We start from the raw sequence: 22,484 nt of genomic DNA on the forward strand, positions 1-22,484 counted from the left end.
TCCCAGAGCTCCAAGGAAACAGCAGGATTAAGGGATTTCCATGAGGGAATTCCTCCCGCAAAGAGCTCCAAGGAAATCGCCGCGTTAAGAGACCTCCATGAAGGAATTTCCCCCTCACAGAGCTCCAACAGAACACCTGGATTAAGGGATTTCCATGAGGGAATTCCTCCCTCAAAGAGCTCTAAGGGAACACAGGGACACCGCAGTGGGATTAAGGGACAGCCATGAGGGAATTCCCCCCTCACGGAGCTCCATGGAAACAGGCGGATTAAGGGATTTCCATGAGGGAATTCCTCCCTCAAACTGCTCTAAGGGAACACCGGGATGTGGCAGTGGGATTAAGTGACATCCATGAGGGAATTCCGCCCTCACAGAGCGCCAAAGAAACACCCGGATTAAGGGATTTCCATGAGGGAATTCCTCCCTCAAAGAGCTCCAAGGGAACACAGGGACACCGCAGAGGGATTAAGGGACAGCCATGAGGGAATTCCCCCCTCACAGAGCGCCAAGGGAACACCCGCATTAAGAGACCTCCATGAGGGAATTCCCCCCTCACAGAGCACCAAGGCAACACCCGCATTAAGAGACCTCCATGACGGGACTCCCCTCACGGACCTCCCAGGTGTGGAGGGGCGGACCCGGACACCACAGGGCGTCGCACACCCCATCCCTGCATCGCCCTCCCGTTCCACCCGCACCCCCGGTGCTCGCAGGAACCGGGAGCATCCCGAGGGACCCACACTCACCGCCGGCTCCCACGGGGCAGCCCCTCGGCGCGAATGGCGGCGACGGTGAGGGTTATGGCGGGCGCCGCCGGAACCTCTGCGTCGGGCGGGCGGGGGCCGGGGGGGAGGTGAAAAGCGGAGCGCAGCGGCCCGGGGCTCAGCCAATAGGAGCACGCAGCGGCGCGGGGCTCAGCCAATGGGAGTGCGCGGCGGGCGCAGGCGCGGAGCGGGGCCGGTGCCGCGCTAAGGGAGGTGCGTGCGGGGCCGGGGGGGCTCGGACCGGACCGGGGGGGCTCGAAATGGGGCGGGAGGGGCTCGAGGTGGAGCTTGGGGGTTGGAAATGGGGCTGGAGGGTCACAAATTTGGCCTTGGGGGGGGGGGGGGCTCCGGACCGGGAATGGGGGGCTCTGACCCATGGCCGGCGTGGTCTCGGACCGGGACCGGGCGGGTTTCGAACCCGGGTCTGGCGGGTCCGACCCGGGGCTGGGGCGGGGGTTCGTGTCGGGGCCTGGGCTGGGCTCGAACCGGGGGCTGAGCGGGCTCCGAGCGGGGCTGGGTTGGGCTCCGGGTCGGGGCCTGGGTGGGCTGGAAGCGGGCCCGGGTTGGGCTCCGAAGCGGAGCAGGGATTTGGAGAGGAAATTTATGGATAGGAAGGGAAAGGGGCGGTGTTGCCGAGGCTCTGGATTGAGGCCAACCGTGTTTAATGCCTTATCAATGATGGGGGGGATCGTCAATAAATTCATGGATAACACCGAGTTGTGTGGGAGTGTGGACGTGGGGGGGCGGGAACGGAGCTGGGGAGGGGCTGGAGAATTCCTGAGGGAGCTGGGAAAGGGGCTCAGCCTGGAGCAAAGGAGGCTCAGGGGGGACCTTGTGGCTCTGCACAAGTCCCTGACAGGAGGGGGCAGCCGGGGGGGTCGGGCTCTGCTCGCAGGGAACAGGGACAGGAGGAGAGGGAATGACCAGGGGAGGCTCAGGGTGGACAGCAGCAGGAATTTCCCCATGGAAAGGGTGGTCAGGCCTTGGGAAGTGCCCAGGGGGGTTTGGAGTGCCTGGAGGTGTCCCAGGAATTCCTGGATGTGGCACTTGGTGCTCTGGGCTGGGGACAAGGTGGGCATCGGGCACAGGTTGGACTCGGTGATCCTGGAAGGCTTTTCCAAGCTCAGTGGTTCTGGAATTCTGTGGGGAGAGGTGAAGGTTCTGGAGGAGCCTGGCCTGTCAATGAAGGACACAGGAGGGGTTTGGGTGATTGTCCTGTGGCTTTCCCAGGTGGGATTGGGAAAAAATGGGGGATTTTATGGGGTTAGAGAAAGATCCTGACGGCACCTGAAGGGAGTCCTCAAGGAAAGGGAGAGGGGCTTGGGATAAGGGATGGAGGGACAGGACCCAGGGAATGGCTTCCCATTGGAAAAGGGGAGATTTCAATGGGATCTTGGGAAGGAATTGCTGGCTGGGAGGGTGGGGAGGAGCTGGGCTGGAATTGCCAGAGCAGCTGTGGCTGCCCCTGGATCGCTGGGAGTATCCAAGGCTGGATTGGATCACCCTGGGATAGTGGGAGGTGTCCCTGCCCGTGGAATGGGATGATCCTTAAGGACCCTTCCATCCCAAACCGTTGGAATTCTGTGGTGGAGCAGGTGATGGTTGTGAGTGGGGTGAGGAGGAGGAAAACTAACGGGAAAAAGGGAGAGAAAAAGGGCTGGAAATCCTTCCAGGGAGGGAGAATTCCAGCTTGGGGTGAGGAAACAGAGGTGAGGCTTGGGAATGATGTTGGAGAAGGAAGGAATGAAGTCACTCCTGAGTACTTTTTGTCTTGGGAAACGGTGAATTTTGGAATCTCCTGGAATGGAGTCTGAATTTAAAAAAGAAGGAGAGCGGCTTTGTGGGATTCCTAAACTCCTTTATTGAGCTCCCAGGAGCTCAATATTTCCCAGATTTATTTCTGGGAATAAACCACCCTATGGAATCCTTGCCTGTGAAACTCCAGCACGTTCTGGACATCATTCCCAAGGGCCATTCCCTGGACCATCTTGCGGGATGGGAAAAACCTGGCAGTTCAGTTTTGATGGGAACATCCCCCAGCGATGGTGGCAGCTCCTCCTCCCTCGTTAACTAATTAGTGACGTTCCCAGTTAATTGGGTGATGTCACCGAAGGTGAATCAGCTCCTTTTTATGGAAGCAGCCACTGGATGATGTTCCAGGTGAAGAATTCCTGCGCAATCCCCGTGACGCTGCCGGATGGAAAATCCACATCTCCCTGTTACTAATCCAGGTGTTGCTGTGGATGGAATTCCGGGATTCTGGGGGGCAGATGGGGCCAAAATTCCCTTTATTTACTCAAAAAAGGAGCGTGGATAATGGGGGAGTCCCCGTAGGGAAAGAACGGTGTGGGAACAAATTGTGAGGGAGCGTTTTGGGGAAAAAAAAAAAAATGGAAGGAATTTCTTGTGGAATCACTCAGGTGTCTCCTGCTTGAAGGACTGGGACATTCCCAACTTTCTGAGCCTATTCCTGGCTCTATTTGCAAGGAATCGGGAGCAATTTGGGGTTTTTATTTGATTCTTCTGCCAGTGCTGATTTTCCATGGATTAGTGAAGGACTGATTTGTGTCTCTTGGGGTTGGTTTGGGGTTTTTGTTTTTTTTTTTTGGAATGCTGGAATGGTTTGTTCCATAAATATTCCGGGGAGTCTGTGGATAGAAAATCCCTGGAATTGTTGAAAAGAAGGGATGGGGCTCAGCCTGGGATAGTGGAAGGTGTCCCTGCCCATGGGGTGATCCTTGAGATCCTTTCCATTCCGTGATTCCAACCCAGAAATCCAGGATACTTCTGACCACTGCTTTTCCAAGAATTCCGACTTTGCCGTGGCTTAAAGGGAAAACTCCCTTTTATGTTTGGGAAAACTCCTTTTATGTTTTAATTTGAAATGAAAATCTCTTCTCTGAGAGAGAATAAAAGAGTCCTCAGCTCTGTTGCTGGCAAAAATAACAATAAATTGGGAAAAAATGGCTGGGTTTTAATTCCCAGCTGGATTTTTCCTTGGAAAATTTGCCCTCAGGCACAGAAAGAGCTGAGTAAAGGGTGGAGCTCTCAGGTGAGTCAGGAATCACGAGAGCTGATCCAGGTATAAAAATCCAGGGAAGTGACAGCTCTTCGTGCCCTGCCCTGCCAGGGCTTGGTTGTATTTCTTATTAAATAGAAATCCTGGATTTTTGGAAGGAATTTTCATTTTGGAAAGAGCCTCGGTTGTGTTTTCCTTTGGATTTTTTTCCTTGGGGAGAAGTTGGGAAAAAACACTGAGGGAAAAAATTGTTCCCTGAGAATTGCATGGATACAAATCCAGGTAAGGAACTTGGGATAAGGCTCAGGAAGAGCTTTTTTAAATCAGAATTAAATAGGAATCCTTGGTTTTTGAAGGAATTTTCATGTTGGGAGCATTCAGCATTGTATTTTCCTTCAGAATTTTTTCCTTGGTGAAAAGTTGGAAGGGAAAAAACCCTGAGGGAAAAATTTGCTCCCTGAGGGGAAAAATTGTTCCCTGCGAATTCCATGGATACAAATCCAGGTTGGGAGCTTATTTTAACTTATTTTTAATAGAAATCCTTGGTTTTTTAAGGAATTTTCATGTTGGGAGCATCCACAGTTGTATTTTCCTTTAAAGTTTTTTTCTTGGTGAAAAGTTGGAAGGGAAAAAACCCTGAGGGAAAAATTTCCTCCCTGAGGGAAAAAACTGTTCCCTGCGAATTCCATGGATACAAATCCAGGTTGGGAGCTTATTTTAACTTATTTTTAATAGAAATCGTTGGTTTTTTAAGGAATTTTTGTGTTGGGAGTATCCAGCATTGTATTTTCCTTCAGAATTTTTTCCTTGGTGAAAAGTTGGAAGGGAAAAAACCCTGAGGGAAAAATTTCCTCCCTGAGGGAAAAAATCCCAAACCCCATTCCCTTGGATACGGAGCTGAAAAGAGCCGGAGCCAAGCATGGCTGGCATTAATTACCGTGTCTTTATGAAGAATTCCTGCTTTTTTCCCTTGGATTTCAGCCTTTCCCACTGGATTCGAGAACATTTCCCTGGGAGCGGAGGCCGGGAAGAGCGAGCCCATGAACGAGGACATCCGGATCCATTCCTGGCCTTGCTCCTACTACCTGGACACCACCAAGCAATGGATTTCTGGGAAGCTCTCCCTGACTCCCGGCTCCATCAAATTCACAGCCGACAAAACGGGAGAGCTCCTGGTGGATTCCCACCTTTCTGGGATCAGCGAGATCAAGAAGGAATCTTCTCATTTAATCTTCAGCTCCCTGACCATCCTGGAGAAGAGCACCAAGCACTGGTTCAGCTCCCTGCATCCCAACAGGAATGTGGTCTTCAACATCCTGGAGCATTTCTGGAGGGAGCAGCTGTTCTCCGGCCCGGAAGCCGGAGCGGGAGCGGCGTTGGAATCCAGCAAGGGCAAGGAATTAACGGGAATGTTGGAGGGATCCCAGAAACGCTTGGAGGACACGGCCAAGGTGCTGCATTCCCAAGGGGAACAGTTCGACAACATCATGAGGGGACTCCATAAGATCGAGGGGGACATGGATGTGGCTGACAGGTTTGGAATGGGAATGTTCCCGGAGCTGGGAATGCTTTGGTGGGCCTGGAATTTCCGAGGGAGATCCACAGAGGTTTTTAGGAAGTGAAAGATTTTGGATTGGAGGCATGGAGCTGGGAGGAAAGGATGAGGGAGTTGGGAATGTTCAGCTGGAAAAGGGAAGGATCCAGGGAGAGCTCGGAGATTCTTCCAGGGGTTCCAGGAGAGCTGGAGAAGGATTTGGGATAAGGGCTGGAGGGACAGGAGCCAGGGAATGGCTTCCCAGTGGAAAATGGGAGATTGGGGTGGGATCTTGGGAATTGCTGGCTGGGAGGGTGGGGAGGGGCTGGGCTGGAATTGCCAGAGCAGCTGTGGCTGCCCCTGGATCCCTGGCAGTGCCCAAGGCCAGGCTGGACATTGGGGCTGGGAGCACCCCAGGATATGGAATTTCCCCCTGCCCATGGAATGGGATGATCCCTAAATTCCCTCCCGATCCATTAATTGAGAAGGAAATTCCGCAGCACAAAACTTTTCCTCGTTTTCCCGATTTCTCTTCCACCGGAAGCGGTTCCGTTTCTCCCGAGTGCTCCCGAAATCAGGGGTCGATGCCCTGAACTCTCATCCCGAGCAGAACTGGACACTCCCACATGGATCCCATTCCATGTGCTGCTCATGGAAAGTTTTCCCTTTGCTCCAGAGAAGCAGAGGAGAAAGATTTCCAGAATCCAGGGAAAAAGGGGGAAGTTTTCCATCTTTTTGCCTTCTCTGGAAAGGGAGAGGGATTTGGGCAAAGGCCTGGAGTGCCAGGAAAACAGGGAATGGATTTAAACTGAAGGGGAGTAGGGCTGGATGGGATCTTGGGAAGGAATTCCCAGCTGGGCTGGAATTCCCAGAGAAGCTGGGGCCGCCCCTGGATCCCTGGGAGTGCCCAAGGCCTGGAATAGCGGGAGATCCCTGCCCATGGAATGGGATGATCCTTCAGATCCTTCCATCCCAACCCATTCCATGATTCCTGGTTATCCCTGGAGAGGGATGCTCCGAGCAGCAGCACAACCCCTGGAGAATCCATCCCAAACCATCCCCTTCCCTCTCATTCCCGTTTTTTTTCCGGTGAGGCTTAAATCCAGGGATCTGTGCTCATGATCCTTCCTTGGGAAAAGCCCCTGGGAACAGGGAATGTTTTCCTTAGGGAGCTGCACCAGCACTGCTGGGGAGTTGGACTCTGGATACTTCTGGGAAATCCCTGCTGGATTTTGGAGCCTCAACCTGGAATTTTGAGTTCTTCCTGGGAATTTGGGTGTGGGAGCAAAGGAAAAGTTGGCATCAGGCTGAGGGTGGGAGGGGGGAAGGAAAAGGAGCAGGAAAAGGCTTTGGAAGTGGAGGTGGGTGGGGAGGAGTGGGAATATTGAGGGAAAGGCAGCGGGAGCTGAGGAACAGACACGTGGGAATCCCTGGAGCTCGCAGGCTGGGATTAATCCGTGCGGGATCCCATGAAACAGCAAAACCTCGGAGAAGCTCATGGATTGGGGAGCAATCAAATCCCAGTGACGTTATCAGCATTCCCAAATTAATTGTGGGATGCACGCAGGCCTCGGTGATGGGAACTGCAGCAATGAGGGAGATAGTCCAGGAAAATTCCAAGGCCTGAGTCCAGGAAACCTCTGGAAGTATGGAGAGAAGCCTCTGCAGGGGTGGAATTTCCCATTCCAAGGTTGGGATTGTTTGGATTGGAAGGAAGCCAGGCCTGAGGTGTGGGAAGCTCTTTGGTATTCCTGCTGGAATTCCGGATTCCTGGAGAGCAGAGCCCGCAGCGGGAATGGGCCTGGATCAATCCGCTTCCAAGTGCTGACATCCCAGCCAGGATTCTGGGAGTTTTTCCGCTGGATTATGAGGTTTTGAACTGGATGGATCCTGGGAAGCTGGGGATGGGTTTGAGGAGGGAATAACAGCGGGATTTGGGTTGAAGGAATCTGCGGGGGTTTTCTTGGAGCTGCTGGAATATCCGGAGCTTCCCAATGCTCTTCCCTCTCCTCACCTTCCTTTCCTTCTTCCAGGCTGCTGACGGAGCTGGAATCTCCTTCCTGGTGGCCCTTCAGCAGCAAACTCTGGAAAACGCCGCTGGAATGGAAGGCGAAGGAAACCCCTGCAGCTCCCGATCCCAAAACCCAGGAAGGAATCCTGCTGCGCATTCCCGTGATTATCACCCACCGGACAGATTCCAACGCCAAACCTGGAAAACTCACCCTCCTCCCTTCGGGCCTGGAGATCAGGGACTGCAATTCCCAGCTCCTGCACCGCTTCGAATCCCGGGATGTGGATGATATCCGGGTGCACACTCCCTACGAGATCAGCATCCGGCAGAGGTTTATCGGGAAGCCCGACAATTGCTTCCGGCTCCTGTCCGCCCGCATGCCGGAGGTGATTCCCGTCCTGGAGATGCAGTTCAGCAGGAAGATGCAGTTCTTGGAGGATGCCCTTGGATTTGCCGGAGCCAGGAAGTCTCCACAGGCGGATTTGGGAACGTCCATCTGGCAGGCAGGTGGGTGGTGGTAGGGAATTCCGGGCTCCAGAGGTTTCCAGGTGTTTCCCGAGGGATGTTTCCAAGTCTCCGTGCTGTCCCTACAGAGAGTCCATGGTGAGGATAAATCCTGGGAATAACCAACCCCCAGGTGGCTTCAGAGCCTTTGGCGCTGCTGCTTTTCCTGGTGGCAATTCCCAGCTGGAAGGGATTATCCAGTGTCCGGTGTTCACTAGCCAATATCCAATATCTAATATTCAATAGCTGATATCCAGTGTACAATATTTAGTATCTGATATCCAGTAGTCAATGTCCAGTATTTAATATCCAATATCTGATATCCAGTATCCAATAGTCAATATCCCGTATTTAATAAGTGATATCCAATAGTCAATATCCAATATTTAATATCCAATATCCAATATCCCATATCCGATAGCCAGTGGTCAATATCCCAGATCCAATACCCAATGTTGAACAGTCAGTGTTCGATATCCCCTATCCCAATATCCCGTGTCCCATATCCCAACATCCGATATCCCCAGTATCCCCAATATCCCCATATCCCCTATCCCAATATCCCCGATATCCCCAATATCCCAAGATCCCAGTATCCCCAAATCCCCATATCTCGGTGTCCCAATATCCCCAATATCCCCAATATCCCCATATCCCCAATGTCCCCAATATCCCAGTATCCCCATATCCCCAGTATCTCCATATCCCCCATATCCCCAATGTCCCCAATATCCCAGTATCCCCATATCCCCAGTATCTCCATATCCCCCATATCCCCCATATCCCAATATCCAATATCCCCAATATCCCAATATCCCAATATCCCCATATCCCCCTATCCCCAATCCCATATCCCCAAATCCCACATCCCAAATCCCACATTCCCGTATTCCCGTTAACCCTGTAATTCCCTGAAATACCGAACATCCCTCCCTGATATTTTTCACAATCCCTTGGGACAACCCCAATTTTCCCATCCCAAAAAACCCCCAGGATTTTGACAGCACAGAATTCCAGGTGTCGGAATTCCGGAACTTTTGGAATCCTTGCAAGAAGCCTTTAGAATATGGATCCCGGCTGTTGATCCCTATAAAATTCCGGGATTGGCTTGGACCTTTTTGAATCCATTTTGGGAATTTCCAACCCTTTGGAATTCCTTCCTCCCGCCATCCCCGAATCCTCTTTTTTCCCGCATTTCTGACGCCCGAGGATCCGATCCAGGATGGATCCGGCGCCAAAACCGAGTGGAAAAAACCGGGATCAACCAACAAATTCCCCCATTCCTCCGCCCGGAATTCCGGCGGGAACGGGAATATCCCGTTACTGGGGAGAATTCCAGCTTGGAAAAGCCGCTTGGGGTTTTTTGAAGGAATTCCTTTTAGGCCGCTGGAATTTCAGCGCGACAACTCCTGGGATTCCCGGAGATTGGAAGGCGTTTCCTGCGGGAATTCCGGGAAACTTCGGGAATCTCCAGAGCTTTTCCGACTTTCTTTCTTCTTCCCCAGCTGGATTTTGCTCTCCTTCCCCTCCTGCCTTTTCCCTGTTGACCTTGGAAAAGCTTGGGAAGCGAATCCCAAGGTTTCGTGTTTTCCTTGCATTTGGCGCCGCTCCCGTTCCATCACAAGGTGGCGCTCGCCGACCGCGTGGGAATTTCGGGGGATTTTTCCATGGAAAACGGACTTTTTCCCATTTCTTTTCCTTCTTTTCCTGTTTTCCTCAAAGCGGGATGGGGGAAAAAACCCCAAAACCTGGAGTTCTGTGTTCCCGTCTCCCCGTTTTCCGATTGGGAACCGATCCGGGGATTTCTGGGAGAAATATCCCTGGAAATGCCTGGAAAAGGATGGATTTTCCCTCAAACCTCTCCAGATCCTTTGTTTTCACCCTCAAGTTTCTGTGTCAATTGATGGAGAGGATTTCTTGGTAAAGGAAACCTTGGGAAAACTTGGCTGGAATTCCTTGGCTGGAATTCCCAGAGCAGCTGCGGCTGCCCCTGGATCCCTGGGAAGTGTCCAAGGAAAGGTTGGATCACCCTGGGATAGCAGGAAGTGTCCGTGCCCGTGGAATGGGGTGGGAATGGGATCATCCTTAAGCTCCATCCCAGCCTGAATTCCGGGATAATCCTGGATTTTGGGTTGGGAATGTGTTGCTGCTTCTCCTTTGCTCCCATCATTCCCACATCCCAAATGATCCCATTTTTCCCAAGGTTTCCTTTACCAAGAAATCCTCTCCTGGCAGCTCAGGCACTTCCGGGAGAGGAATGATGGGAAACACCCCTTGGCTATTCCTGGAAAAGCCCCATTCCATGGGAAAACGAGGATCCCCAACTCCCACATTCCTCACAGCTCAACCACTTTGATCCCAGAATCCCGGAATCCCAGCCGGGAATTCCTTCCCAAAATCCCGTCTATCCTGAGCATTCCTTCCCTGGGAAAAGCTTAACTGGAAGCACCAAAGCCTAAATCCCCTCTCAATAATCCCTGGAAAGTCCAAATCCCTGGAATTACCCAATTACGGGATCATCCCTGGAAATCAGCGTCCATCAAAGCGGAAAACAAGGAATTCATTCCGTGTTCTCCCTGTTTTCCAAAGGGGGCAAAAGCAGGCACGGAAAGATGCCGCCCCTTGGGAATGATGGGAAACACCCCTTGGATATTCCTGGAAAAGCCCCGTTCCATGGGAAAACGAGGATCCCCAACTCCCACATTCCTCACAGCTCAACCGCTTTGATCCCAGAATCCCGGAATCCCAGAATCCCAGGAGGGATTGGCTCGGCAGGAACCTTAAGGATCACCTCATCCCATTCCGTAGGCACGGCTGGAATTCCTTCCGCAATCCCACTTTGCTCCAAGCTTTCCTTGGCGTCCATCCAGGAGCAGCCCCAGCTTTTCCAGCTGATCCGAGCCCTCCCTCTTGGCTTCCAGGTGGGAATTTTTCCTCGTTATCCAAGCAGGGAAAAGCGTTCCGAGTGTGGAATTTCTCTTGCAGCCGGCGGGATTGTGGGAGCGGCGCTGAATCCCGGAGTTCCGGCGGGAAACCGGGAAGGGATGGGCACGGAGCAGCTGCAGCAGCACCAGGAGGTTTCCCGGGAAGAAGCCAAGGAGCTCCGACAGGTAAAATCCGGCAGGAATTTCGGGGTAGGAGCGCCTTCATTCCGTTCGTTTTATCGGCGTCTTCCCGAAATATTCCCCGCGAATCCGTTGCCATGGGAACGTTTGGAATGTTCCTCTTCCACCCCCTCTCTGGAATGGTTGGAATTTGGTGGGGATTTTTTGGGAGGAATCAGGGAATTCTCGACCTCCTTGAATCCTTTGGAATGTGACCGAAGGAAAATCCCAATTGGAACAATTCCATCCGTTGCAGCTTTCCGTGCGTTTTCCCTTTGCTGTCGTATTCCGGAAAAATTCCCCCAAAATGTTTTCCGAATGCAGCCAGAGGGGATTTTGGATGGAAGAAATCGGTGTGGGATCCATGGAAGGAATTCCCACTGGGAAAACAAAACCCGTATCCCAGGGGATCCTGGCTGGGGGCTTCCCTTGAACGGCTTTTGGAGGAATTGCTCTCCCAGAACTTCAAGGGAAAAATTCCACTTTTTTCTGGGATTCCAGTGGGATTTGAGTGGGATTTTGATGGGATTTTAAGGAATTCCAGTGGGATTCCAGTGGGATTTGAGTGGGATTCCAAGGAATTCCAGTGGGATTCCAGTGGGATTTTAATGGGATTTTAAGGAATTCCAGTGGGATTCCGCTGGGATTTTGGTGCGACTTCAATGGAATTTTAATGGGATTTCACAGAATTCCAGTGGGATTTGAGTGGGATTTCGATGGAATTTCAAGGAATTCCAATGGGATTTTCATTGGGATTTCAGTGGGATTTTGATGGGATTTTAAGGGATTCCAGTGGGATTTCAATGGGATTTCAATGGAATTTGCTGCAGAGGGACTGGGGACAAGGCCTGGAGGGGCAGGACCCGGGGAATGGCTTCCCAGTGCCAGAGGGCAGCGATGGATGGGAGATTGGGAATTGGGAATTGCTGGCTGGGAGGGTGGGGAGGGGCTGGGCTGGAATTGCCAGAGCAGCTGTGGCTGCCCCTGGATCCCTGGCAGTGCCCAAAGCCAGGCTGGATGGACTTGGATCCACCTGGGACAGTGGGAGGTGTCCCTGCCCATGGGATGATCCTTAAGATCCCTTCCAACCCAACCCATTCCAGGGATTCCGGGATTTAAAACCGTGAATTATCCCTTTGCTCCCAACCCCTCGCTGCGAGCTCTCCGCGTTTCCTTCCGGCAGATCCTGAAGAAGCTCAAGGGCCTGGCCCTGGAGACGGAAGCGGAGCTGGAGCGGCAGGACGAGGCCCTGGATTCCATCAGCAGCTCCGTGGATCGCGCCACGCTCAACATCGAGCGGCAGAACCGCAGGATGAGGAAGCTGACGTAACATCCCGGCGGGAACAGGAGCGCGGGCAAGAGCGGGAGGACGGGGGAGCCAGGATTTTCGGGATTGGTTTTTCCAGAGACGCTTTGGGAGGTGTTTGGGACGATGTTTGGAAAACGGCGCTGCTGGCGTCGAGTTCCTGAGGGGTTTGAAGCCGTTCCTGGACCTTGGGTGATGGCTGGACCTTGGGTGATGGTTGGATCTTGGATGAAGTTTGGATCTTGGATGAAGTTTGGATCTTGGATGAAGTTTGGATCTTGGATGATGGCTGGATCTTGGATGATGGCTGGATCTTGGATGAGGTTTGGATCTTGGATGAAGTTTGGATCTTGGATGGTTGGACATTGGATGAGGTTTGGATCTTGGATGGTTGGACCTTGGATGTGTGGATCTTGGATAATGGTTGGATCTTGGGTGGTGGTTGGGTCTTGGACGATGGTTGGATCACAGATGTGTGGATCTTGGATGAGGTTTGGATCTTGGATGGTTGGATCTTGGATGTGGGTTGAATGTTGGATGATGGTTGGGTCTTGGGTGGTGTTTGGATCTTGGATGTTGGGATCTTGGATGGGGTTTGGATCTTCAATGAGGTTGGACCTTGGGTGATGGTTGGGTCTTGGATATTTGGATCCTGGATCACATTTGGACCTTGGATGAGGTTTGGACCTTGGATGAGGTTTGGACCTTGGATGAAGTTTGGATCTTGGATGATGGTTGGATCTTGGGCATTTGGATGTTGGATGAGGTTGGACCTTGGATGATGGTTGGGTCTTGGATGTTTGGATCGTGGTTCACATTTGAACCTTGGATGAGGTTTGGATCTTGGATGATGGCTGGATCTTGGATGATGGCTGGATCTTGGATGATGGCTGGATCTTGGATGTTTGGATCGTGGATCACGGTTGGGTCCTGGATCCCATTTGCTTTGTGGATCCCATTTGGATCATGGATCATGATTGGATCCTGGATCCCATTTGCATCGTGGATCCCATTTGGATCGTGGATCACGGTTGGAAGCTTTTTTTGGATGAAAAGGTCCAAATTTCCAATCAGGATGAAACCAAACTCATGGATTCTCCACTCCAAAATCCTCTAAGCACGAAGGGACGCGCCAAAACCTGACTTAATTTTAATTAACTAATTAACTAATTAATTTATTTATTAATTTATTCATTCCTGTCCTTTCTTCTTTCGCTGTTTTTTGGGATTTTCCTGTGCATCCGAGCCGATTCCAGCCCATGAATTCCCTTCTCCAGCTCTTTCCCTAAAATCCTGCACAGCTGAACTGGAGGCCTCCTGTCCGACTGCAAATCCTTGGAGCCTTTGTTTTTTTGGGAATTCCACACTGGGATGAACGCTAACAAAACCTCGCATTCCCTGAGTTTTAACGGCTTCCAATCCTGCTTTTAATTTCCTGGAATTTTATTGGAGTCGGGAAGGCTCTGTGCTCGGAGCTGGAATTATTGGATGCTCCCAGGACATCCCATTTTTCCCGGGACATCCCATTTTTCCTGGTTTTTTTTTTTTTTTTTTTTAATTTATTTGCACTCAGCACTGATGAAACATTTCAAGGCTTTTCCCAGAATTCCTGGGGAAAAAAGGGAATATCTTCATTTCAACTCTTACATTTATGCTTGGCTCCCTTGAGAGCAGACATTCCCCCTCTTTAATTATCCATAAATATCCAAAAATTCCGGATCATCCATGGAAGTTCCCATTTCATCAATCCCTACGTTTTCCCAGCTATTTTAGCTCTGAGGAACTCTCGGAAAATGCCATTTTTGAATTCGTTTGGAATTCTGATTTCAATCCTTTCGGGGGTTTTTTTCTCAAATCCGACACTTCCGGTGCAATATTTATAAACGGGGAAGCTTCAAATCCTCGCTTCCACTGGGAATTTTTCCCCTTTTCCGAGGAATCCGGCCTTGTTTTGGGATGCAAAGGACACCGCGCCGAGGGTGTTGTTGGTGAGCTCTGGCTCTCCCTGCCTTCGTATTCCTCGATTTTAGTTTGGATCGGAGGGAAATTTACTCCCAAGTTTTTCCTGGCATGCACTTTACTGGATAATCTGGTGAGAATTCCATATCCATCGATTCTTCCTCGGGAATGAAATCCTCTCCGAGCTTCTCCTGTTGTTTCCCGCCCCCAAATCGCTGCTGCTTTACCGGGAGAGGAAAAGAAACTTCCCGCACCTCGTTTTCCCATGGATTTCCAAGTGGATTTTGCACCAAGTCCGTGTTTGTTGAGGCTGGGATGGGATCTGGGATCTGGATGAGTCCAGAGTAGGATTCCCAGAAGGAAATATTTGGGATTTGAGGGTGGTTTGGGGTGTTCTTTGTGCCATATTTTTTATTGTCGTGGGGGTTTTAGCACCGACTCCGTCTTTTGTGGGTTGAGCGAGTCCAACATATCCCAAAAAAACCTTGGAACATTCCTTGGAAAACCCATCCTGGAGCTGTACATTGGCTGAATTCCATGTGCCAGAAGGATTTTTCCACCTGTAATTCCTTCTTATTAAACGTCTTGGAATTGTGAGTATCTCTCCTGTCGTCACTTGGCTGGGAATTAGCGGGAAAAGTCCATCCCTGCCTTCCTGTGGAATGGCATTCCCTGGATCCTGCGGGCTTGGGTTTGTTTTGGATTAAAAACACAAAAAAATTCCCTGCTGGAAGGTGGCCCTGGATGAGCTTTCAGGTCCCTTCCAATCCAGCTCATTCTGGGATTCTGGGATTCCTTGTGCCGTATTCCCGACTCCTTTTGTTGCCTGTAGATCCCAAGCTCCGTGGAATCCAGTGCCAGCTTGAGGCCCCCTGCTCCGCCAGGGGTAGAAATTCCACAGGGGAATCCCAAAATTCCCAAGTGCTGCTGGATTCGAAGGGTTCCAAAGGGGAATTCCATGTCCTGGGTGACAAATGTGGAAACGGGACTCGAAACTTCCGGAGCCTCCGGAGGGGGAGCTGCCCTCTGGAACAACCTGCCCTTCTCCATGGATCATCAAAGGAGCCCGGAGATTCCCGGATTCAGGATTCCTTCCTTATCCCCAATCCTCTCCAGAGCCTTCCCAGCTCCCTGAGGTGAGTCCAGCTTGGAAAACTCATCCCAAAAGGAAAGGAAACATCCTGGCAGGCACGACTGTCGTATCCCGGAGAGCGAAACTCCCCGATCCCGCTGCCGACCTCTGCCCCATATCCGCAGGGCTGCCGGTTTTTCCACACATTTAGGGATTTTTGGAATTGGCGGATCCAAGCACAGCAAATTCCCGGAGTGAGAAAAATCCCATTCCGGGTTGGGATTGGGGCAGTTGGGCCCCGTCCGGAGGAAGGGATTGTGTTCCTTGCAGCAAATGCCCACGGGATGGGGTTTTTTTGGGAGAGCTGGTAGGGAATGGGGTGGGAATGCAGGGATGGAGAAAAAGGGGAAAGCTCCTGGAATGCAGCTTTTTCCACTTTTCCGTAAAAAAAAAAAAGTGGGAAGAACCTGAGCTCATAACCACGGCTGGAGAACGGGGGGAGGTTTTTCCCTCCCTCTCTCCATGGTTGGGGATTTTTTTGTTTCACCTCTTTTTAAAATCCATGGGAAAAAAACTCCAAATCCTGGTGGAACTTAGGAGGAAATCCCTTGGGCAAAATTCCTGAAAAAAATATTAAACAAGGAGGAAACAAAAAAAGGAAGGTGGGTGGGAGTTGTGGATGGGTACGGCCGGATCGGCGGGAATGGGAGCGTGGATTTGGGATTCAGATGTTCTCCCGTGCCAGGAGCTGGACACGCACCGCTGTTTGTGGGATAACAGAATTCCCAGATGGATTGGGTGGGAAGGGACCTTAGGGATCATCCCATGGGCAGGGAGGCCTCCCACTATCCCAGGCTGCTCCAACCTTTCCTTGGGCACTGCCAGGGATCCAGGGGCAGCCACAGCTGCTCTGGCAATTCCAGCCCAGCCCCTCCCCACCCTCCCAGCCAGCAATTCCCAATTCCCAATCTCCCATCCATCGCTGCCCTCTGGCACTGGGAAGCCATTCCCTGGGTCCTGTCCCTCCAGGCCTTGTCCCCAGTCCCTCTGCAGCTCTCCTGGAGCCCCTTTAGGCCCTGCAAGAGGCTCTGAGCTCTCCCTGTGTCCTTCCCTTCTCCAGGGGAACATTCCCAGCTCTCCCAGCCCTGGGATAACTCCGTGGCCTCCTCTGGAGTTGCTCCAGCAGCTCCTTGTTTTTAGATGCTCCAACTCTGCCTCCCGTGCCCGGATGGAATTTGGCTGGAGAACCAAGCCATGGAAACTCCACGTGAAGCTCCGTCTGCTCCCCAAATCCAAGCAGGAATTCTGATCCCATCAAAAAGGTGTTTCCAAGGCACATTGCCTTCTCCGGGTGAACATTCCCAGCTCTCCCAGCCTGGCTCCAGCTCTGGGAGAATCCCTGTGGGATTTGAAGCTGGAGTTCTGTGGGATGGATCCCAGCAGGAACATCCCACCTGTGATCCCAAGGCCAGGTCGGACGGAGCTCAGAGCACCCTGGGGCAGTGGGAGGTGTCCCTGCCCTTGGAATGGGGTGATCCTTGAGGTCCCTTCCGACCCAACCATTCCATGAATTCCTTTAAGGAACAGTGAAATGAAAATATTCCCATGAAAATACCCTTTTTTTTTTTTTTCCCCCCCTAGTTTTCCTAAACAGGAAGAGAATTCCCAGAATCCAATTCTCCTCAGCCCAGGTGAAATTTGGGATATTTGGCTTGTACCACTTTCCATTGCCCCACAGGAAAAAACAATCCCACAAAATCTCCAGGAATCCCCGTTTTATAAACCGGGAAGGCTTTTTAGGAATTCCATGAGCTTTGTCCTCAGGGAAAAGATTTCCTCGGGAAGCGGAGCAGCTCTGAAATGGTTTCGTTTCTGTCAGTGCTGGTGGTGGATTCCGTGCGTTTGTTCCGTGCTGATGTGCGGGATCCATTTCAGGCTTCGTCCCTGGCAACTCCGGATAAACAGCTCCACTTCCAGCCGTGTCAGAATTCCAAACTCCCTCTTTTCCGGAGCTGCCCGGATGTGCCAATGTTGGTCTTATTGGGTTTTGTGATCCCAAAAGCCGGGAATTTCGAAGAAAGAGGGAGACTGGATGGTGGAGGAGCCAATTCCCCTCACGGCTCCGCCTTGGAATCTGGATGGAACATTCCTGGAGCGGTGGAAGTGCCGGGGTCACCTCCCTGGAAATTCCAGGCCATCCCTGAGACTCCTGAAGTCCAGTCCGTAGGAAGAGGGGTGGAAAACGCAAGCGCAGGGCCAGGACTTGGACTTCGGTGATCCCGATGGGTCCCTTCCAATTCCAGGATTTCATGATGAGATTCCCTGAGGGGTACCGGAAATGAGGGAGCAGGGATGACTTGAAACTCTTTTGGGGTTTTTTTGGGGCTTGGATCAGCTTTTCCAGCTGATTTTTGGGTGGCTTTGCCAGCTGGATCAGGGACCACGCTGGTCCTGATGTTTGGAATTCCCGTGGCATCTCCTGACAAAGCTGGGACCCTCCAGCACGGGATAAGAACACGGCAATTTAGGTTTTCAGGGCTGGTGCCTGTGGAAAACCTGGAAAACCTCAAACGTTTGGAATTTTTGGGTGGCTTTGCCAGCTGGATCAGGGACCACCCTGTTCCTGAGGGTCAAAATTCCCATGGCATCTCCTGGGACAGACCTGGGGCCCTTCACCACTGGATAAGAACATGGGAATTTAGGTTTTCAGGGCTGGTGCCTTCGGAAAACCTGGAAAACCTCAGGAAAACCTCAGGAAAACCATTCCTGGCATGAATAACAGCTCCACTGTCCCCTGAAGTACAGGTGGGAGGGCAGGAAACGGAGAGGATGAAAGGAGCAGGGAAGAGCATTGGAGTCTCTCCCTTATCACTTTCCCTTATCTCCAGGCTTTGTTGGTTTTTCCCATGTGGCTCCTTCCCGTTGCCCTTTTTCCCGATGGAAAATGTGAGCGCTGGGATGAGCTCCCAGCAGAGGGGAAGCGGCCAGGGGAGCTTATCTGGGTTTTGTAAAAGCTTTATCAGCACTCCTCGTTATCCGTGTGGGATGGCATCGATCGAGGGCTTCATCCGGCCCTCAGGGATGCTTTTCCTTTGGATTTAAAGGATCAGGCGGATTCGGCAGCTCCCTGGCTCAGGGCTGTGAGCAGCCAGGGCGAGGTGAGGACTGGTTTGGATTTTTGGCTCAAATTTGGAAGGGTGGAGGTGGGGAAAATCCAGGATCACAGGGAGAATATTGGTTAACGACCACTGGAGCTGTTGGGAAGGGGAAAATCCACCCTGGACACCTCCCACTGTCCCAGGCTGCTCCCAGCCCCAATGTCCAGCCTGGCCTTGGGCACTGCCAGGGATCCAGGGGCAGCCCCAGCTGCTCTGGCAATTCCAGCCCAGCCCCTCCCCACCCTCCCAGCCAGCAATTCCCAATTCCCAATCTCCCATCCAGCCCTGCCCTCTGGCACTGGGAAGCCATTCCCTGGCTCCTGTCCCTCCAGGCCTTGTCCAAAGTCTCTCTCCAGGTTTCCTGCAGCTCCTTCAGGCCCTGCAAGGCCACACTGAGGTCACCCCAGAGCTTCTCCTCTCCAGGCTGAACATTCCCAGCTCTCCCAGCCTTTCCTCCCAGCAGAGCTGCTCCATCCCTCAGATCCCCCTGGAGCCTCCTCTGGGCTCTCTCCAGCAGCTCCAGCTCCTTCCCGTGCTGGATCCAGGGCTGGGGCAGCTCTGCAGGTGGGGCCTCACCTGAGGGAGCACAGGGGCAGAATTCCCTCCTGAATCTCCCAGCCACATTTCCTTTGGATCCTCATTTTTCCAACAAAACTTGCCTGAGCCCCTCGTAGGATCACGTTTAATACCGAGTTTGACGTCCTTTCATTTCTCTCTGGTTTAGGACTTTCACACTTAGTGCTTTCAGCTGTTTCTCCACGGAGAGCAGCGTGGGCACCTTGAATTTTTCCGCCGGGATCTGGGATCCGCATCTTTGTGGGATTCCAGGCAAAAATTCCATCCCTGTAGCACCAACATCCTCCAATTCCTGCCGGCTCATCCCATCCTGGAATCAGACAGAGAAAGTTTTATCCTGGTCACTCCTTAAGCACATTCCAGGTGTTGTCTGAACTTCCCCCCCGCCCCCCTCCACCATTTTGGGCTCCCAGGAAAGTGAATATTCCGACAGAAACCGGCAGGAAAACGGAGCCAATTCCCAGCTTCTCCGGTGCCAAGGAGTTTGGCACTAAGCAGCTTTTGGCTGCCCGGTGCCTGGCAGCGCTGGGTCTTATTTTCAACAAGCCCCGTTAAAGGATTACGAGGGCCTCGTTAAAATAATGCCCTTGGAGCTCGTTCCTGATTGGAAGGAAAACAGGGATAAACAGAAAGGGCTCTCTCATCCCCGGGGTTATGGCTCGGAGGGCTTGGAAAGGAGAAAAAAGGAGCAGAGCTGGCAGGAATTCGGGAATATATAAACACACGCATGCTTGTCTGGGAGCAGAAAGTGAGTTTTGTTTCGTTTCTGCTTTATAGCCCTCGGAAAAAAAAAAAAAAACAACCCCGCCTCATTAACGGCTCCCCCTGCTAATTAATCTAATTAATGCTGGTGTTTGGCTGGCGCATGAAAAGTTTTACCTCGGAGAAATGGTCCATTAAAAGGGAAGAGGGAAAGGAAGCCTTTCTGAAGGGGAGTTGCTCTGTTTGCCTTTCGAATGGAGTCTAATAAATGGGAAGTAGAAATCCAGGGAGTTCCGCGTCGGCTGGAACGACGGCGGCAAAATGGGGAATTGTGGCCGGCGTTCGCCACGAAGCGCTCGCGTTCTCCAGATGAAAGGTGGGAAGGCTGGATGGCTCCATGGAGAGCTCAGGGAGCCTTTTCCCTCCAGGCTTCGACCTCATCCAGAGGGGGAAAAGGGCAAACAGGGAAGATGCCAACTGTGCTGATCCCAGGTTCTCCTTGAGGTCTCCTGTGCTCCCAGGAGGTCAAATCCACCCTGTCCGTCTGCAGGGGGAGGAATGGAGGAGCTGGAGCGAATGGGAACTGGGATCTCTGGGGCGTCACCCCAAAACAGCAGCTCGGAAGATCGGATGGCTGAGAGGAAAATGTCATTCCTGGTGGGATGGGAACTATCACAGAATCCCAGAATTCCAAGTTTGTGTTGGAAGGACCCTTAGAGATCATCTTGCTCCAACCAGGGACACCTTCCCCTATCCCAGGATGCTCCAAGCCCCGTCCAGCCTGGCCTTGGACATTTTCTGGGATGAGGAATCCCAATTTCTCTGAGCACCCTGTGCCAGCCCCTCTCCACCCTCCCAGCCAGCAATTCCCAATTCCCAATCTCCCATCCATCGCTGCCCTCTGGCACTGGGAAGCCATTCCCTGTGTTCCCTTGTCCCCAGTCCCTCTCCAGCCTTGGAGAGGAGTGGGGAGCACCTGTGATGAGTGACTGGAATTTCATGTCCTGGAATCCAGACCCTGGCATGGATTTCTCTCCCCAAATCCATGTCTGACCATGGAATGGCCACACTGGGCCAGCCCAAAGCCCCTCCTTGCTTCCCTGCTGCCTCCTGGAAGTGGGAATGGAACAGGGCAGGTGTCCATTGCTCTTCTCCCAAATAATCCATGTCCGGAGGTGGGAGAGCTGTAGATCCATCTGCTTGTGGAATCCTGCTGGTGTCAGGCATCCATGGATTCTTTGGCAAGGAATTTGTGCTGGGTACTCCAATTGCTGATTTCACTTGAGCCTCTCCGGTTCTCCCACTGGAACCAGGAACGGCCAATCCCTTTTCCCTTTGTCTTTTCCCTGGATTTGGTAGCCCTCCATCATCTCCCATCGATCCATCCTCAGTACTTCCATTGCTAATGATTCCTCACATCCCTTCCTTTTTGATCTTTGCCTTTATCCCAAAGGATTTTTCCATCTTTGTTGTGGTTTTCGGGCCTTGTTTGGCTTTCGGAGCTGCCGTGAGCAGAAAGGTTTGGCAGCGATATCCTGACAGGAAAGGGGATGTTTTCCTCATCCCGGTGCCTGTTCCAATGCCGGCCTCACACGCTCACACCTGCACTGGCCCCTATTCCCAAAATTCCAGCCTGCTTTAATCAGATTAATGGAGCAGGCACAGAGCCCCACCCTTTAATTAAGCTTAATTAAATAAAAATGTTCTGTCCCAATCAAGTCCATTGTTTTCTTTGCTTGTACACACGCCTGGATCCCCTGGAGGCAGGAGCAACAAATTCCCGAAGATTTTCCAGGAATGGTTTGTGGAGGGGATTGTTGACTGAGAGGAAAGCGGTGCCATGGATTGTTCTCACAGTTTGCTGGGATTGAGCTGGAGTGGAGTGTCCGGGAACATTCCTTGGCACAAACGATTTGCTAAAATCCCTGCGGCCGTCCAGACTTTTGGCTGAGGATGGAAAAGATCCGGCTCCTCCTCGGATCCATCAGTTGGTGAGTATGAGCAGCACAAAGTCCTTTCCTTAAAATTCCCTATGGATACCTCAGGGAGCCCTTGGTGAAGGGGTTAAAGGCTGGTTACATCCCATATCCCCAACATTTGGGATTTCATCTGATTAAAATGTCAGCGGCAGCCAGAGGAGACTTTAATCTGCTCAGGGAATCATGGAATTGTTTGGGTGGGAAGAGACCTTACAGCCCATCCCATTCCCACCCCTGGATGGGCAGGGACACCTCCCACTGTCCCAGGCTGCTCCAAGCTCCAATGTCCAGCCTGGCCTTGGGCACTGCCAGGGATCCAGGGGCAGCCACAGCTGCTCTGGCAATTCCAGCCCAGCCCCTCCCCACCCTCCCAGCCAGCAATTCCCAATTCCCAATCTCCCATCCATCCCTGCCCTCTGGCACTGGGAAGCCATTCCCTGGCTCCTGTCCCTCCAGGCCTTGTCCCCAGTCCCTCTGCAGCTCTCCTGGAGCCCCTTTAGGCCCTGCAAGGGGCTCGGAGCTCTCCCTGTGTCCTTCCCTTCTCCAGGGGAACATTCCCAGCTGTCCCAGCCTGGCTCCAGCCCTTGGAGCAGCTCTGTGATTTGTCCCATCACCTGTAACTCCTCGGATGAGAATCCCGTGCCTGCAGGAGATGCAGTGAGGTGTAGGAATTCTGTTCTTCTCTCGTTTTGCCCTCCTTGAGGTGGGAATTATGGGAATTATGCCAGGGTGGAATTCCCCCTGGATACACAAAAGGCTTCTGAACCAGCAGCACCGTTTTTGTATTGTTCCAAAT

General features: G+C 52.2%; 1 protein-coding gene across 1 annotated transcript; it reads left to right on the forward strand.

The window, feature by feature from the left end:
- The first annotated feature begins 961 nt into the window (after nucleotides 1–961).
- Nucleotides 962–12,956, forward strand: SNAP47 (synaptosome associated protein 47). The gene is made up of 5 exons (XM_082296930.1): nucleotides 962–977; nucleotides 4,765–5,317; nucleotides 7,351–7,835; nucleotides 10,818–10,942; nucleotides 12,120–12,956. Exons 2-5 carry the CDS (start codon nucleotides 4,824–4,826, stop codon nucleotides 12,264–12,266), a joined length of 1,251 nt encoding a protein of 416 aa, XP_082153056.1. The 5' UTR covers nucleotides 962–977; nucleotides 4,765–4,823; the 3' UTR covers nucleotides 12,267–12,956.
- Nucleotides 12,957–22,484: the final 9,528 nt, after the last annotated feature.

Source organism: Coloeus monedula (assembly GCF_965178545.1).
Source record: "Coloeus monedula genome assembly, chromosome: 1".
NCBI classification, from domain to species: Eukaryota; Metazoa; Chordata; class Aves; order Passeriformes; family Corvidae; genus Coloeus; species Coloeus monedula.

Coding starts and splice junctions, on each gene's coding strand:
- SNAP47 (XM_082296930.1), top strand. CDS start 4,824: ATGAACGAGGACATCCGGATCCATTCCTGGCCTTGCTCCTACTACCTG. Junction 5,318..7,350: donor GACATGGATGTGGCTGACAG/GTTTGGAATGGG, acceptor TCCTTCTTCCAG/GCTGCTGACGGAGCTGGAAT. Junction 7,836..10,817: donor AACGTCCATCTGGCAGGCAG/GTGGGTGGTGGT, acceptor TTTCTCTTGCAG/CCGGCGGGATTGTGGGAGCG.